The following is a 17,464-nucleotide window of genomic DNA, read 5'->3' on the forward strand; positions in this document are numbered from 1 at the left end:
TGTAACTTTATCCTCCTTTTTCTCCCTAAGAATTGGTTGTGTATAGAAATGTTATCCAAAAATTTAGCAAAGTTGTATCAGAGCATACCTGTCAAATTCCAACAGAGTGGTATGAAACAGGGTTGAATAACTGTGGGAATGGATCAAAAGGCCTACTAGAGTGTGGGCTTTGATCATACAGGTTGATTGTTCTTTGGAGATGGTTCAAATGGTCGAGGTGGAAGAAACAATGTATACTTAGGTGGCGTTTGTTAATCATCAAGATATGAACTGAAAAAGTCAAGATATGGAATGCATCCCAAACTTCTATCATTTTCAACATGATCTTTAAGCTTATCTAACCATTCTTGAAAAAATCATTAATGATTTCTTATCTTAATCTTTCAAGATATACTTATCTCCCCCCTCGAGATAAGCATATATTGATCTTTATAGATAAGTGTCCTCTAGTGCATTTTAAAAAATAATTTGATAAAAATCTTAAAATGCTTCTCAACTTTATCTTGACCATTTCATATCTTAGTCCGAAAACCATTTCGGACTTATCTTAATACTCCCTTATCTTACTCATTTTAACAAACGCTATTTTAGTGAAATTTGATCTTTCAACAACATGAGATTAAAGTTTTTCTTAGTTCCTACCTCAGAGCATGCAATGTGTGGGATGTTGGAAAAGAGTCACAAAGTACCGTATGTATCCACAGGTGTTTCAAATTTAGGAAAAAAACATTTGCAATTTCGCGAAAGGCAATACGACGTGTGATATGGATGGAGATTGAAAATTGGGGGAAAGAGAATGTCCAAGTTGTATTTTGAAACATGCCAGATCAAACTCTCTGATATTAGGGGTGTGCAAAACTTTGGTCCAATCCAAGTAACCAAATCGAATCAACTAAAATTGTTGGATCGGTTAAGTTTTTGTGAAAATTCAGTTCGGTTCTTTTTTTTTTTTTAGAAATTTTGATTTTTCGATTTCGATTTGGTTTTTCGATTGGAAATAACCCAACTAACCTAATGATCAAAGTTTATAAAACATCATTTTGGGCTCAGTATAAAAGAGAAACAGATAAAACAGTAAAAGGATCAAACCAATGCTTCGATCCTTCTACCTTTCCCTTCACTTAGCCTTTTCCCTTCCCTCTCGTCTCCTATTGCCATCTTCGACTCTCTAACCTATCCCATTCCCTCAAATGCCAAACCCTTTTTGTCTACCTCCAACCCTAACGGCGGCCAGCTTTGTTCCCATCGGCCATTGCTACTGGCATCTCTCTCTTCCTTTGATTCACGCCACCGTGCTTGCCCATCAACCCCATCTCGGTAGCCACCATCATTTCAAATCGCCTCTATTTCCTTCAACGATTCATAGCATATGGGCTTAGGCCCCTTTAGAAAGTTTTTCAGTAGGTGGGTATTCTACATTAAAACCTAGATCTACTAAAATCCAACCATTAGATCTTTTTTAATTTTGGGGTACGTGGGTCAATGAGTCAAGGCTAATTTGATGGTCAATTCTGATCGTCATAATCTATTGTGGATGGTGATCAGTGATGTTTTTCCAAAAATGAGTTACAAAATTAATTTTTAGATTTACAAAAAATCAACCATTTAATCAAACTGATTTTTTGATAAATGAATCATCGCGGTTGGGGGAATTCGATAATCAATTTTGATCATTGGAATTACTAGCTGGCTAGGTGGCCAACGGCAACAGTAAGGCCGAAAATTAGTTCGGTCTCTTCTATTATTTTTGGGTTTGTTTGGTCGATTTGATTTTTATGAATTTTGTTTGATTTTTTTGGTTTTTGATGAGTTTAGTTTTTGGGTTTGTTAAGTCGGTTCGCTTCAATTTTGTATAGCAGTTCGATTTTTTCAATTATTGAATTTCAATCGATTTAGTAACCAACTCGACGTTTTGCACACCCCTATAGACTGAGATAGAGACCAGGGTTAAATAGTCCAAAGGAGTTGTATGATTTTGGCATGGAAGCATAACATCATAGAAGAAATTCAGGATAAAACAAGTTTTATTCTTCCTCATTATCTCAATCTGGAGTTGACTATGCATACAACCGTGTGTGTACGTATATATATATATATATGTAGTTTTGCTGTTGTTATTATCACTACAATTTAACCCATTCAGAGCCATCAATGAAGCTAAGAGAAACAAAAGGCTTAGCTTCCTCATCAGTGAGTTCTCTTGCCCATGACACTCTTCCTGCAAAACTAGCCCCTGGTCCTGTGCACTTGTATTGCCCATAGAATACAGTCCTGCATAATATAGTCAATGCCACCATCATAATTACAATTTAACAATTCCCTTTCATTCACATCTTAAGAAAGCTTGTTCTAATGACTCATTCTGATTGAACTTAATGTTAAGGGTTTAGTTTAAATAGCATCATCCATATAAACACACACACACAGACATATAAGCCTCGGTGTTTTAGTTGATTAGGGTTTTCTATTGGTGGGTTTACAAGTTGAGCAGAGTGGACAAGCAGAATAAGGTTGAAGATTCTAGCCTACCCTAGTTGTTTTGGGTACCAAAAGTGTCTCCTTGAGGAAGGACAAATAAATGGCCCTAGCTGACTTTAGTGGGCATTTGGTCATTTAATTAAATAAAAGCTTAACAAGCTACCCGTTAGAGAATATGCAGCTACATTACCTTTGGTAAAGGTAACATGATTAATATATAGCCTAGTCTATTCCAAAAGGAGATTATGGATTAGATTGGGGACGGTGGCACCGCCCTAGACCACTGTATAAAGGTTGTGTTGCATTTTTGCATTTCCTAAGTCTCTCCCTGAGTGGGATAAGCTTTTTGGTGGGAAGACAATATGTGTGTGTGTGTGTGTGTTTGCAGAAAGAAAGCTTTAGAAAGCGTCCCTCATTCAGTGCACTGTGCACTCCTTTGTTTGTTAGCTCTAGAAGAGTCGGGGGATGATAGTTATTGTACATAGTCTTATCCTTGCCTTGCAAAGAGACTATTTTCATAATTAAATCTGTGACCTTCCAAACATAATGAGTAATCTTACCCTTGCTATCAACTATTGAGGTGACCGTTTTTATTTAACTGTCGGGAAATGTGAAAAGATGGAGAGAAAGGAGGGGGGCCTTACATTTCTCTGTTGGGGTCACCCCAATTATACCAGCCTTTTGGGATGATGATATTGTCCATGTATGTATATGAAAAGACAACCCTAGAGAAGGCTCCCCATGCCCTTCCTAGGTACAAAGCCCCTGATCCCGTGACCTTACAGTTCACAAAAGAGAAGCCAGAGTCCTCCAGCAAGCTGCTTCTCCCTTGTGCTGTCACTGCCCCAATTAACTGTGCTATTGCATGCACGTGACATCCCTGCAACACCAACAGTATCATGTACCATTGAAGAAAAACTAATATTCAGTCATTTCGTGATGTCTCAATCTCTCACTTTGTTCTATTGCTATGATTAAACCAATAAGTCTTCCCAGAAAACAGAGGAAAAGGATAGTTGATTCGAGTCATATAGCTCATGGTTTCATAAAACTGCAAGATTTTCGTAATCAAAATCAAACTCTTTACATGAACATTCATTATGATTAGAGAAACCAGACCTCATACAGAGAGAGGGCGTTGCCAAAGATGAAATCCACAGAGCCTTCAATGTAGCAATCCTTGTAGTAATGCCTACCCACATGATCATAGAGTGTGTCCTGTGCTCCAAGAAATCTACACCCTACAAAGGTTGCTGTATCTCCTGATATTCTAAATGCCACTGCTTGTCTTCCTACGGCTCCTGGCGGTGGAACTGGCGCTGTGTTCTGTATTTGACATGTATTCATATAATATGGCTTAGAAATGCAGATAGATACAGAGAAACGGGAGAATGCTATAGAATTTTTATATAGAAACTGCTACCAGAAAAATTTGACAGGATACTCTTAGGTATATTTAAGTTGTGAATTATAAGAGCCTTACAAAAAATCAAGCCTTAGATAGATATGATTGGCGTTCGATTCCACATAGAGTGAGGATAAAGGCATGATATTTTGTTGTTTGTTGTTGTTAATTACTGCTTGGATGCTCTTACAGTGAATTCTTTTTTATAATTATGAGTCATTTTGATGAATGCTTTACTCCTAATATATATATCTGTGTGTGTGTGTGTGTGTGTGTGGTCTTCAATTGTAGAATTTCCTTTTCTATATCATTATCCAATGCTTTGCCCAAAGAGAGAGGTTGGGTAATGATATTAATAGTGATACTTTTGCTATTATGAGTCCATTTTTGTGGTATATTAGTAAGTCAGGTCATTTTATAGCAGAAATGGGATTACCGGATTAGATTCATACCTTGAATGTGAGGTTCTTGGCAATGAAATATTGGGAATTGACAGCAAAAGTTGCAGAGGCATAGGTCCCAAGTGGCTGGCCTTTTGGGCCGGGTGTCTGGGCTGTGTCTCCCCATTGGACTATCGTCTTCTCTGCTCCTGCTCCTTCTATGGTGATGAACGATTTTAATGGAGGTATGTTAACTTTCTCCCTGAAGAATTCACAATTTTCAATCCAAATCCAAGAACTAACTAAAATGAATGGACTCAGAAGAGGCACATGAAGCATTCAAAAGAAGTTGAAAAGTAAAAGACAGAAGCCATTAATTATTAGGCCAATGACCGACCAGCTTCCAATGGGGATCATAAATAAGAGGACAAAGGACAAGGCAAGAAACAAAACCACTGTTCCACTATCTCACAGGCCATGGAATTGCAGGAAACCTCAATATTGACAAACTCTTTTAAGTCCCTGATTTGATAGAATATGGCCCATTTGTCACAACTTGAAACGAATCAAAACAAAAAGTAAAATAAAAATTATTCTCGGAATTAGGGCCTGCCCCTTTTGCTAAGAAGAAAAAGAAAAAGAAAAAGAAAAGGCTAAAAAGGTCCATCTTACGTGTAAACTCCTGCATGAACTTTGATCACAACTCTGACAAGATTGGCAAAGGGGAGAGAATCAATGGCATCCTGGATCGACGTGAAGTCTCCGGCGGCCGGATTCTTGTCGACGGTGAGGGTGTAGGAAGGAAAGAGCTTGTTCTTGGCAGCCTTGAAAAGGGAGTGCTTGAGGCTGCCTACAAAATTCACCCATCTCATGAACTGTTGCTCTGGGACCTGCGCTTGCCCTGTGATGTTTGTTGTGAGTGGCAGCCCTGGGGATCCCTTGTGCCTATGTTTCTTGGAATGGCAAAGGGTTTGCTTTGCATCGAGGAGAACGAGGAGGACGAGAATATTGCACAAAATGTGCCTAAAATGAGGCATGGAATGGGAGAAAGAGAAGGTAATGAAGAGGAGAGGAGAGGAACGTACTTTTGGAGTTGGGGAAGTACACTAAGAAGCTGGTTTGAGTAATGCTTATATATTATGCATATAATAGCTAGGAAAGGCTGTGGAATTAAAAATGTAGGTAGTTAAGGGTATATATATATATATATATATAGAGAGAGAGAGAGAGAGAGATTTTATTAAGAACAGTGCGGCCATTTTAGTAGTATGCTAATATATTTTTTTGTGAAATTGTCATTTTCCAATCCAAACATTATGAAAGAGTCGTTCTCATTCTCATGTTATTCTATAAGCACTGGACACAACTAAGATGATCTAATTTGTTTAATGGATAGCGATGTGCAAACTAAGTTTTTGTACAAAATGGCATAGTTTGCTATCTCACAAGAAAATGACCCGTCAAATTTATCCTTAAAAAAAACCTTATATTATGTAGGCTTTTTAGAATGAAAATTAAAGTTTTAGGCTCGAGTTTGATATCTAATGATATAATTGAGTTTAAGGATAGAGAGGTCTTTTCAGGAGTTTTTGTTACATTTCAATCACTCGAATTTTTTTTATTTAAAAATATATTATTAAAAAATATAAAGAAAAGCCATTCACATATGATTTTGGTAGTGCTAATAAATGTGGTAGAAAAATAGCACTTTCCAATACGAGTATTATAGAATAAGTTGAGTGGTGGGTTTTAGGTAGAAAGTGACATTGGATTAGAGAGGCATGACATGAACTGAAAGGTCACGGGTGCTTTCACCACTGACAACCAGTTCAATGGATGGAGGGAGAGAGAGAGAGAGAGAGAGAGAGACCACCGACAACCAGTTCAATGGAAATGGAGAGAGAGAGCGGGACAGGCTGCTACTGCTGGGGGGCTGCCTTTTAGGTGCACTTTTTGGCTGTAGCTTGTAGAGAATCGCTCGTTTGTAAAACTCTAGCTGCTGCCGCCGCTGGTGCTGAGGCCGCTTTAAGACTTGTTTTTGGTGCCCGTGAATTGTCTCTGTGTTTGGGTCTGAAGCTGAATATATTCTTCACAAGCTCTGATCCAATCATCGTCATGTGAATGTGTTTTCTCCCCTCTTTATTAAGCCTTTTTGCCACCAAATAATACCCACAAACTCAAACATGTGGTTAGGTTGGCCGCCGACCTATCTTCCTTCTTTCTAGTACCTCCATCTTCCTGTCTTTCGAGTACAGTTATGGGGTGGAAAATTGTAAGTTTCTTTCTAGAACATTCACATGCTACTTGTACTAGAGATTATTGCTAGATATGGGCTTTCATCTCCTTAAATCACATGTAATCTCTTGTTGAAGATTATGGTGTTATTTGTAATCACATGTGTGAGAGCTGTATATTTAGGCTTCACGTGCCTCCAGGGTTTTTTACCCTTTTTTTTTGCAAATTATTTCTACAAATAAAAAGTTATTGTGAAAATAATGTATTAATAGTATGTTTACAAGTATATGTGAAGTTTAGAATTGTTATTTGATGAATGTGAAAATTATATTTTTGCCCTTCTACTTTTATATTTTTGGTATGGCTATTTAAATTTTTTATTATTTCGATTATATTTTTATATTTTATATTTTTTAGTTAATTTAACTTTTGTACTATGACCATTTTTTGTGTGATAAACCGCATACACCTATGTATCTATATTTTCGAATCCATTTTACTTTGACATGCAAAAAAAAAAAAAAAAAAAAAGATTAAATTAGTTCATCTCACTTTACCCCTTTTTTATACATTAAAGTATAAATTTTAAATTAAATCAAAATAACAAAAAGTTAGAATCGCCACATATGTTGCACGGAAACACTTCATAGGAATCATTTTTTCGTTTTCGAAACGTTTTATATTTCCGTTTCGGACCCTATCTATGCTTATTTTTTTTAGAAAAATGTTCGTTTCTACGTTTCTGTTTCCTGTCAGAAACGTTTCCCGTTTCCGTTTCCGTGCAACATAGATCGCCACAAAAAAAAAAAAAAAGTTAAAATAAAAGGATTAAATTAACTCAAAAATACATATCTGAGAGTATAATTAAAACAATGAAAAATTCGAGTGATTGTGTTGCAAATCAGGGACAGTCAGTCAATCAATTTAATGTGTTGAATAAATTCAAATTTAACTTACTTTTAGTTAGTGCTAGTTTGGCGATGCGGTTTGACCGCTTATAAACTATTCATTTAACGTATAACTTATGAGGCTTATTTTCTTATATGTTTAGATGTTATTAACAACTTAAACGCTAACTACAGCATCTTCAAAAAGCCATCACCTACTCGCTTTTGCAAAAAAGCTCTCTGGAACTTCTTGAGTTGACCAGATCAATGACCATTTCACCTTCTAACAATATCAAAATTTACAACCCTTATCCCTTACCTTCCCGAACCTCATTACTATCACCTTCTTCTTCACTTCACTATGCTCATCTTCCCTAGTAGATCATCGCCATCACTAACGCTGCAAGCCCCCATCGCTGCCCAGCGTTGCCATAGCGCAAGCTGCCCCCACCCAGCTGCGAGCTTCGCCTAGTGCCGAAAGCCTCCATCGTCGCCCAAAAATAAATTTAAATATTGATAAAAATTATTGTGTATAATCTTGTTGTGTCTCTTATCTAATTTTGAATTTTGTAATTATTAAGTTTATTTAATTATTAATTATTGTGTCATCTATAATTTTGTAATTTTATAATTCATATAATTATAAGTATTTTAGCAATTGGACATCAATTTATTTTTTTTTTAAAAAAATTATATTTTTTGAATTTTATTTACTTTATTCAATGTCATGTCCATTTTAGTCTTTTTGTCAAATTCTAACAGCTTATCAGTATTTACAAACCAAACACATAACTTTACACTAATAATTTAAAAGTATATTATCCAAACACATTATCAACTTAAACGCTATTACACAATTTAAACACTATCCAACTTTTCAGCTCATTAAAAAAGGCATAGCCAAACTAAGCCTTAATCGGTTATGTAAGTTATTCCTACTATGTTGCACTTGTTTTTTCTATTCCTTTGGGTTACAGTTGTAAGATTTCACTATATATATGTGGATGAGTTATTGAATAAATCATTAGAATATATCTAAGGCTTCAAGTTCCTCGGACTACCCAACTTTCCTCTTTACAATTATTGTTCGTGAAACAATCAAAATAGGGAGGACAAAGGGATTTGTACTGGCTTGGTATCAGAGCACAGGAATGGAAGAAAGAGTACAGCAAGTTGAGCAAATCATATCAATGCTCACCAATGGACAACAAGACATCAAGCAGCAGCAACAAAATTTTATTACGTAGATGACAGAGTTACTTGCAAAATTGAGTACTAAGGTCGATCATATTGCTGGACAATTAGGCAAGGAAAATACGGAGTCGTCACAAGCTACACATCACACCAGTGGTAAACACTCAAACAACAACAGAGAATCTCCAGGTCTTGGTTCATCAAATTCTTATGCACCTAAGCTGATAAAATTGGAATTTTCACGCTTCAATGGTGGAGAAGATCTGACTAGTTGGTTGTGTAGAGTGGAGCAATTCTTCCAGTTTCAAGACACTCCCAAGGAAGATCGTGTAGCATTGGCCTCATTTCATCTTGAGGGCTATGCCCAGTTATGGTATCAGTTATTGAAGCAAGATTCTGATCATCTCACTTGGGGTAATTTCAGGGAGGGACTTCTCTCCCTCTTTGGTCCAAACAAATTTTGTGATTTCTTTGGAGAGCTCACGCGATTGCAACAAACATTGACAGCGCAAAATTATCAGGCTCAATTTGAGAAGTTATTGGCTAGGGTTGGTCATCTTCCCCCCAACCAACAGGTGAGTAGTTTTGTTTGTGGGTTGCAATATTCTATTAAAGCTGATATGTAGGCTGGGAGGCCAAAAACAGTGTCTGATGATGTTGCATTAGCCCGTGTCTACGAAGCTCGAAAACTATCTCAAAGGAGGGCGAGCCAGCTACCTGTCTTAAGATCCAACTCTCAATCCAGTCAAGCAGTAACCAGCAACCTATTCCAATCAGAAAAATGTCATCAGCCGAATTGCAAGATCGAATGAGGAGAGGGCTTTGTTACAATTGCAATGAGAAGTTTAAACCAGGTCACTGTTGCAAGAAATTATTTGTCATTGAAGCGTGTGTGGAAGAGGAAGATGTAGACTTGATCGTGGAAGAGGATGGAGAGGTGGACGAGCAACCTTTGGAGACACCTGGAATTTCTCTTCATGCTATCAGCAGACTTCGCTCTCCAGAAACAATGCGAGTCCATGGCAGCATAAGTCAAAAGTCAAGTGGTTGTCAGTATTTTAATTGATTCAGGAAGCATCCACAATTTTGTGAGTGAGAAGGTAGCCAAGAAAGCGGGGTTGAAGCCTCAATTAGGTGGGCAACTTAAGGTGATGGTAGCATCTGGGGAGAAGCTAACCGGTCCTGGTAAATGTATGAATGTCGCTCTCAGCTTGCAGGGATTTCCTATCTATGTTGATTTTTATATATTACCACTTGAATGATATGATGTGGTCTTGGGAGCTCAATGGCTTTGTACTTTGGGACCAATTCTTTGGGATTTCTCTAAGTTACAAATGAAGTTTTGTATTGACAGTAAAGAGGTAGCCCTACAGGGGATGTCCATTCCAGATGACAAGATTATTGGGGTAAATCAAATGGAACATGCAATCAGGAAAGGGAAAGATGGAACTTTTTTGAAGTTGTTTAGCTTGGAGGCTACTCAAGGGAAAATGTTTGGTTCATCTATTCCTTCCAAAGCTCAACCAATTTTGCACAAGTACCATGAAGTGTTAGCCCTTCCACCCCTGCATTCTCACGATCATTGAATTCCACCAGGGGCGGATGCAGGGGGGGACTGGGACTGGGACTAGGCTGTGCCTAGACTTTTATATATTTATATATATATATATATTACTATAGTATATATATTTTTACTGTTTAGTTCGAGCTGGCACTAATCTTGGGTAAAAGACCAGTATCGGTTCAACTTTACAGATATTCACAATTCCAAAAATTTAAGATAGAAAGGCTAGTTAATGAGCTATCATCCATAGGGGTTATTCATGTGAGCAACAACCCCAATTCCTCTCCGGTCTTTTTAGTGAAGAAAAATGATAGATTGTGGCGTATGTGTATTGACTATCGAGAGCTAAACTAGATTATAATTAAAGACAAATTTCCTATTCTTGTAATCGATGAGTTATTAGATGAGTTACATAATGAAAAGATATTTTTCAAACTTGATTTGCGTTCTGACTACCATCAAATCAAAATGCATCACCTTGACGTGAAGAAAACTGCATTTCGCAGTCATCAAGACCATTATAAATTCTTGGTCATGCTTTTTGGTCTCACGAATGCTCCATTTACATTCCAAGGACTAATGAACCAAGTCTTTCAAAAATTCTTAAGGAAGTTTGTTCTTGTATTTTTCGATGACATATTAATTTATAGCAAATCTTGGCACGATCATCTTCGTCACTTAGAGATTGTATTTTCCACTCTAAAGATTAACCATTTGGTTGTTAAGCTTGAAAAATGCCAATTTGGCCAAGGGGAGATCAAATACTTAGGCCATGTTATTTCTAGTGAAGGTGGTGTTGTTGATTCTGATAAGATTTCAACTATGGTTGACTGGCCAAAGCCGAAAATAGTCAAAGCTCTCCGAGAATTTTTGGGTTTAATCTGTGACTTTGAGAAAATAGCCAGCCCTTTACAAAATTGCTAAAAAATGGTTATTTTTTATGGACCCCACTTGCAGAAAGTGCATTCGAGCAACTTAAGACAACAATGACTAAAGCTCCACTTTTAGCCCTTCCAAATTTTGTGAAAGATTTCATTGTCGAGTGTGATGCATCCATCTCAGGAGTAGGAGGTGTTTTGAGGCAAGATAGACCTATTGCATTCTACAGCCATGCATTAAAGGGTACAAATCTTTTATTGTCCACTTATGAAAAAGAAATATTAGCTCTTGTTCTTGCTGTCCAAAAATGGAGAACATATTTGTTGGGAAGGTAATTTGTGATTTGTACAGATCACCAAAGTCTCAAGCATTTATGGAATCAGAAGGTCACAACAACGGCACAACAAAGATGGTTGTACAAATTAATGGGGTTCATTTTTGTCATTGTGTACAAGAGCGATAAAAGATAATGTGGTAGATGATGCCCTTTCACAAAGGGAAGAAGGAAACCAAGGGGAAGTCTTAGCCATCTCTCAGCCTATTTCGAATTGGACCTCAACAGTAAGGGAAGAAGTTCAAAATAATTCCGCTCTTCAGTTGCCAGTACAGAACATAACTAATGGCGAAGCAGTGGGGCCTTGGAGATTCCAAAACGGATTAATCTTTTTTAAAGATAAGATTTATCTTGCTAAGGATTTTTTCCTAACCGAAAGAGATAATTAATCAATTCCATGGAAGTACGCATGAAAGTTTTCTTAAAACTCTTCATAAGATACGATCCAATTTTCATTGGCAAGGAATGAGGAAACAAATCAAAGAACACATCAGGTGTTGCGATGTTTGTCAACGGCACAAAACTAACCATCTCAAACCCACAACCTTGCTACAGCCATTGCCAATTCCAGATCAGATATGGGAAGACATTGCAATGGATTTTATTGAAGGGTTGCCATCTTCTAAAAGTAAGTCAACCATATTTGTTGTGGTGGATCGTTTGTTAAAGTATGCTCATTTCATTGCAATTTTCCATCCATATTCACCATTGAGTATTGCTCAAATATTTTTTGATAACATATTCGGGCTCCATGGTATGCCAAAATCAATTGTCTACGATAGGGACCCCACATTCACTAGTAACTTTTGGACAAAATTATTACGACTGAATGGCACTGAGTTTAATTTTAGCTCAGCATATCATCCACAAACAAATGACCAAAGTAAGGTGGTGAACCAAACTATAGAAATGTATCTTCGATGCTTCGCTAGTTCTCAACCTACACGGTGGGGTAAATTGTTGGCTTGGGCAGAGTATTGTTACAATTTCATTTGGCATTCAACTATCAAGAGAACTCCATTTGAGCTGGTGTATGGTCGAGAACTGTCTAATTTATTGAGACACATACCAAGAATGGCAAGGGTGGTTGTAGTAGATAAGGAGCTTAGTGAGAGAGATCTGATTGTAAAGGACTTGAAGGCGAACATTCAGAAAGCTCAAAACCGTATGAAATAGGCATATGATGCTAAGCGCATTGAAAAGGAGCTCTATATTGGTGATTGAGTGTATTTACGGCTGCAACCATACAGACAATCTTTTGTTCCTACAAGGAAGAATTTCAAGCTGTCCCCAAAGTTTTATGATCCATTTTAGATCTTGCAACGTATCGGGCCCGTAGCATATAAGCAGCAATTACCGAATGAATCCAGAATCCATTCAGTTTTTCATGTTTCTTAGCTGGGTAGGAAATCATGTTCAAGTATAATCCCAACTTCCTGTTATGAATAATGATAAACTGGTGTATTATCCACGAGCAGTTTTAGACCAGTGGGAATATGGACGGAGGAAGGATGTGTTGGTTCATTGGCAGGGACTTTCACCAGCAAAAGCCACTTGGGAAAACGTGGAGTTTATGAAGAATCAGTTTCCTGATTTTGCACTTGAGGACTAGTGTCAATTCTAAGGGGGTGGGGATGTTGCTTGTCAGGGACAGTCAGTTAATTTAATGTGTTGAATAAGTGCAAGTTTGACTTAGTCTTTTAATTAGTTGGTTTAAGTTATTCCTAACGCCATGCTATTTGTACAGAAAATAGGTTACAAAAACACTTACAGGATAATAAAAATATTTATTTTGTCTTTACAATAAATGACTCAAATAACCCAATACCATCTCTCTCCCTCTGTCTTTCTCTCGTTCTCCCTCTCACGTCGTCGTCCTCAATGACAAGGTGATGGCAGCTACAAGGCGACGAGGTGAGGTGGTCAAGGTAACACGATGAGGCAGCAGAGGCGACGCAACAAAGGCGATGAAGCGAGACGAGGCGACTGAGACAAAGAACGACGGCAAGTGGTCAGTTGCATTGGCGAGGGAGAGGGGGGAGAGGGATGAATAAAATATATCATGAAATATCACGATATTTTGACAAAATATCACGATATTTTACGATATATCATCCCTATAAAACATTCAATTAGAATGTTTATGTACAAATAGCATTTTCCATTCCTACTATGTTGCCATTGTTTTTCCTATTCCTTTGGGTTACAGTTGCAAGACTCCACCATATATATGTGAATGAGTTATTAAATAAATCATCAGAATATATCTCTACTCAATTGAGTTCAATCGGAGGCTTCGGGTTCCTCGAACTACCCTACTTTTCCCTTTACAGTTACTGTTCGGGAAACAATCAAAACAGAGAGGACAAAGGGATCTGTACCAGGTTACGAAAAAAAATAAAAGTGTATGGACAAAAATATGAGTTTGTCCTTTGATGAATAAATATAAAAGTTTATATAATACTAGCTACTTTGTATTAAAAGAAGAAACACCTTCCATTATAACATTATCCCCTTTAACAACAAATGGGCTAAAATTACCACCTGTTGGCTGGACCCATAAATCCATCCACTGGCTTCATCACCACCAAGGGGACCATCTACTACCTATAATCAGGCACTTCAATTTGACATTTTCTATCAATGAAAAAAAAAAGATAATTTGGTAATTTTGTAACCCAAAGTGAATTGACTTCCATTAACACCACTTAAAGGTACCATTTTCTCAACCATTCCAGCCAACTCGGTTGGTTCAAACCTTGTCTTGTTCACTCAACCGCCATGCCAAAGAGGAAGGAAAAAAAGGAAACCAAAACAGCCCTTTCACCAACTCAAAATGCCTCTCAAAAGAGGAGAAGAAGATGATTCAGACAACCAGAAGAGTTTCAAGTTTCACTGATTAAACAGCCCCCATTGCCTTGACAGCAATGGCCAAGTCTCTCCTTACTCTTCTTCTCATCCCCGCAAAATCTTCCCATCACCACCACCTGTTCACATCCCTCTTAGACATCGCCTCAAACTCACACCACTTCCTAACCACCACCACCCCCCCCCCCGGGGTTGGCTGCCAGAACATCGAAGCCACCACCGCCAGCCACCATTGTCGAACAAAGGCTCATCCGCATGGTGGAAATCCAGACAACTCTCTCTCTCTCTCTCATACCTATACTGCAAATGCCAGATAACATCAACAGGATTTTTTTTTTGGGGGGGGGGGGGGGGGGGAGGGGAAGGAAAGCACGAGTTGTTCCTTACCTGAAAATTGATTCCGCGGTGTATGGAGCTGGTTTCCGAGCCCCTCTGCAACTCCACTGCCTTGATGAACTACACAAAGAAGCCACTCAACAGGTTCCCTTACCAACAACATACACAAATGAATTGCCTAGTTTACCTATGAAGACTGGAATGCCATTGGAAGCAATTCAAAGTTCATTCACTCGCCCTTCCAGTTAGATTTGGCAAGACACCGTAAAGAGAAATCATCATTCTAGTTATTAACCGAGCTTCCCATATCTGAAGATTTTAAATATAGGACCTGGAGGATCAGCCTATGCAGCCTTCGTGGTTTGTGCAACATATTGGTGTTCCTCAGCTGTTTTGTCTCTCGGAGAAGGTAACAGAAACATCTAGTTTTGACATGAGCTTTCTTTTGGTAAGATAAATAGTGGCACATATTGGGTTAATGACTATAGATATGTACCTATATATGTGTATGTGCTAATTGTTCCTGCAAGTAATTGACAGAGCTTCAAGTTTTCAAATTACTTGGCCAAATCACTTTGTTTACCCTGCCAAAAGGGTAAAAGAAAGAATTGAACCATCTCAACCGAAGCTGAGTAAAGGATCAAAATAGTTCCAAAATACAAAGAAACTGTAGTTTCATTAGGACACTGCATAGACAATCCATGGAACACCTTTGACAAGTAGAAGAACAAAGCAAAGGGTTGGCTGTGTTCAAATTTGCAAATAAATTTGCACTAGAATTGATTTATGAAGGATACCATACAATCACATTATGCTTCATGCGGCATCATAACTGCTATACCACTACCTTGCATTTTTAACTTTTGATAAATAACACAAATGTCAAATTTGTCTCATTAGCTACTCAATTTTTTCTTCTTAAAGAGAGTAGAAAACTTTTTAAGTTATTACTAGATAAAATACTTCATCTCCCTCCCATATGCAGCAAAACCGAGCCCCAAAATGAATGTTTCCCGATACACTTAATCTAGTTATCATTCCAGATTTATATAGCTTAATTCTCAGAACAGTAAAGCAAACCTACAAATGGTCCAGTATTTGCCCATGATCCAATGAATTTTTCTATTGTAGGTCGGGCTATGTTATACATAGTAGGTCTGCCACTGAGAGTGAAAAAATTACACCACTAAAACAAATACCAGATACATGCTGCTAGAGAAATTTCAACTAACAAAGACCAGCAATTACAAAAAGAGAATTTGTTCCGCTATAATCAAGTATACAATAATAATGTTAAGTCTCCGTCGCAACCAGGAAATCAACAAAGGAAGAGAGAAATGAGAAAATGAATGAACTATCATCAATCGAGACAATATTGTCCATGCATAAGAGGAGGAAATGAATTCTATACCATTAGAAGAGAGAAGAAATTATCAAAATAGAAATTTCCATTTTCATTTTCGTACAATAATGGAACAGTTTATAGTTTACATCCTGTTTTTAAGAGGCAAATAAAGGTTAAAATATGGACATTGAAGCAAGAAATCACCAGGATCTGCCAAAACAACTGCAAAGTATAATCTGAAATTCCTAAAGTAGAACTCATTTAGAAAAATTAGTTCACTTCAACAAACAAGAAAAGCAACAGAACAACTTAGGACATGCATTTCAAACATTAGAAAGCAGCGTGTACAGAGTGAGAAGTCCTGTAACTCCTCAACTTGCAGATGAGGGATTCTTGCCTTCAATTTCCCTTCTTGTGCATGTAAGCTCCAAGCTGTGGAATATGGACATAATAACTGAGCTGATATTCTCAGCTATATATGTTTGAGGTAGTAGCAAAGTAAATGTGATGCATTTAATTCCTTGAAACAGAGAAGTGCACAAGAGTTAAAAGGTGAAATATCAGATAAGGGAATAAACTTAGCCTTGTAAAGTTGAGAAGCTAAAAACAACCTTGTTCAGTTGAGAAGCTAAAAGCTGCAGCAAACAGAGAAAGGTAATCCTCAAGTTTCACATGACCAATATCTCTGTGAAATTATACAGTTTCAGTGTATGTGCTACAAGTACAATTTCCCAGGTAAGGTAGGAGAATAAAGATTGAACATTGGTGTTGAAAAAGGACCTTTGGAGAGAAAGAGACTTGAATGACAGATTAATCATGGCAGAATGAGCAATAACAGATTGAGATGGTCTCTGGGAGGCCATGTTACAAGCATTTTGTATGTTTTGCATGTTTCCCTCATAACACGCCAATTCCTGATTGATACTAAAATGAGCATTCACAATAGTATTACCCTAGTTTTTACAAATGCACTAAACCAAACAATACTACGACTTTCTCAGATTCATGCACCACCAAAACACAAAGATTATGGAACTAAATGCCTCCCTCAGATTGATGAAGCAATTGAAAAAGCTAAGGGTCTCAACAAAGATGAATAATGGTGTTCTGTACAACAAGAAGTTTGGAGAGTCTCTAAAGCTATTACACACATCACTATTCCTCAATGGTGAACTGACATGAACATGGCAATGTACCAACCTAAATGTAGTTCATATATATGATAATTTGGAAAGACTCAATCTTCCCATATGAGTTTTAGACCTGCTGGAGTTTTGCTCAAGAAGATCAATAGGCCCAAAGTCAAATAACTTACTTTAGGAAAAAATATATATATTAATTTAAGGCAGAGAGAAATTCCCAATAAATTGCATAGCATGGATTGGATATAAAACTTGGATTCTTGAAATGAACCGGAACACTGGTTTCATGCATTCAGTCATCTGAAGTGTGCAATCACTCCAGAAGAAGTTGAATCCCTACAATGTCGTGTTTGACAGGTAAGGAACATAAAACGCAATTGACTTTTGAGAAAAGTGATGAGAAAAATATGTAATAAT

At 37.4% G+C, this 17,464-nt stretch overlaps 1 protein-coding gene across 1 annotated transcript; it reads right to left on the minus strand.

The window, feature by feature from the left end:
• Positions 1-1,959: 1,959 nt before the first annotated feature.
• On the minus strand, positions 1,960-5,300 carry LOC127805826 (probable pectinesterase 53). Its single transcript, XM_052342610.1, has 5 exons — positions 4,936-5,300; positions 4,336-4,525; positions 3,598-3,804; positions 3,123-3,358; positions 1,960-2,271 (listed from the first exon to the last, which is right to left on the minus strand). Exons 1-5 carry the CDS (start codon positions 5,298-5,300, stop codon positions 2,124-2,126), a joined length of 1,146 nt encoding a protein of 381 aa, XP_052198570.1. The 3' UTR covers positions 1,960-2,123.
• Positions 5,301-17,464: the final 12,164 nt, after the last annotated feature.

Source organism: Diospyros lotus, chromosome 7 (genome assembly GCF_014633365.1).
Source record: "Diospyros lotus cultivar Yz01 chromosome 7, ASM1463336v1, whole genome shotgun sequence".
Taxonomy (NCBI): domain Eukaryota; kingdom Viridiplantae; phylum Streptophyta; class Magnoliopsida; order Ericales; family Ebenaceae; genus Diospyros; species Diospyros lotus.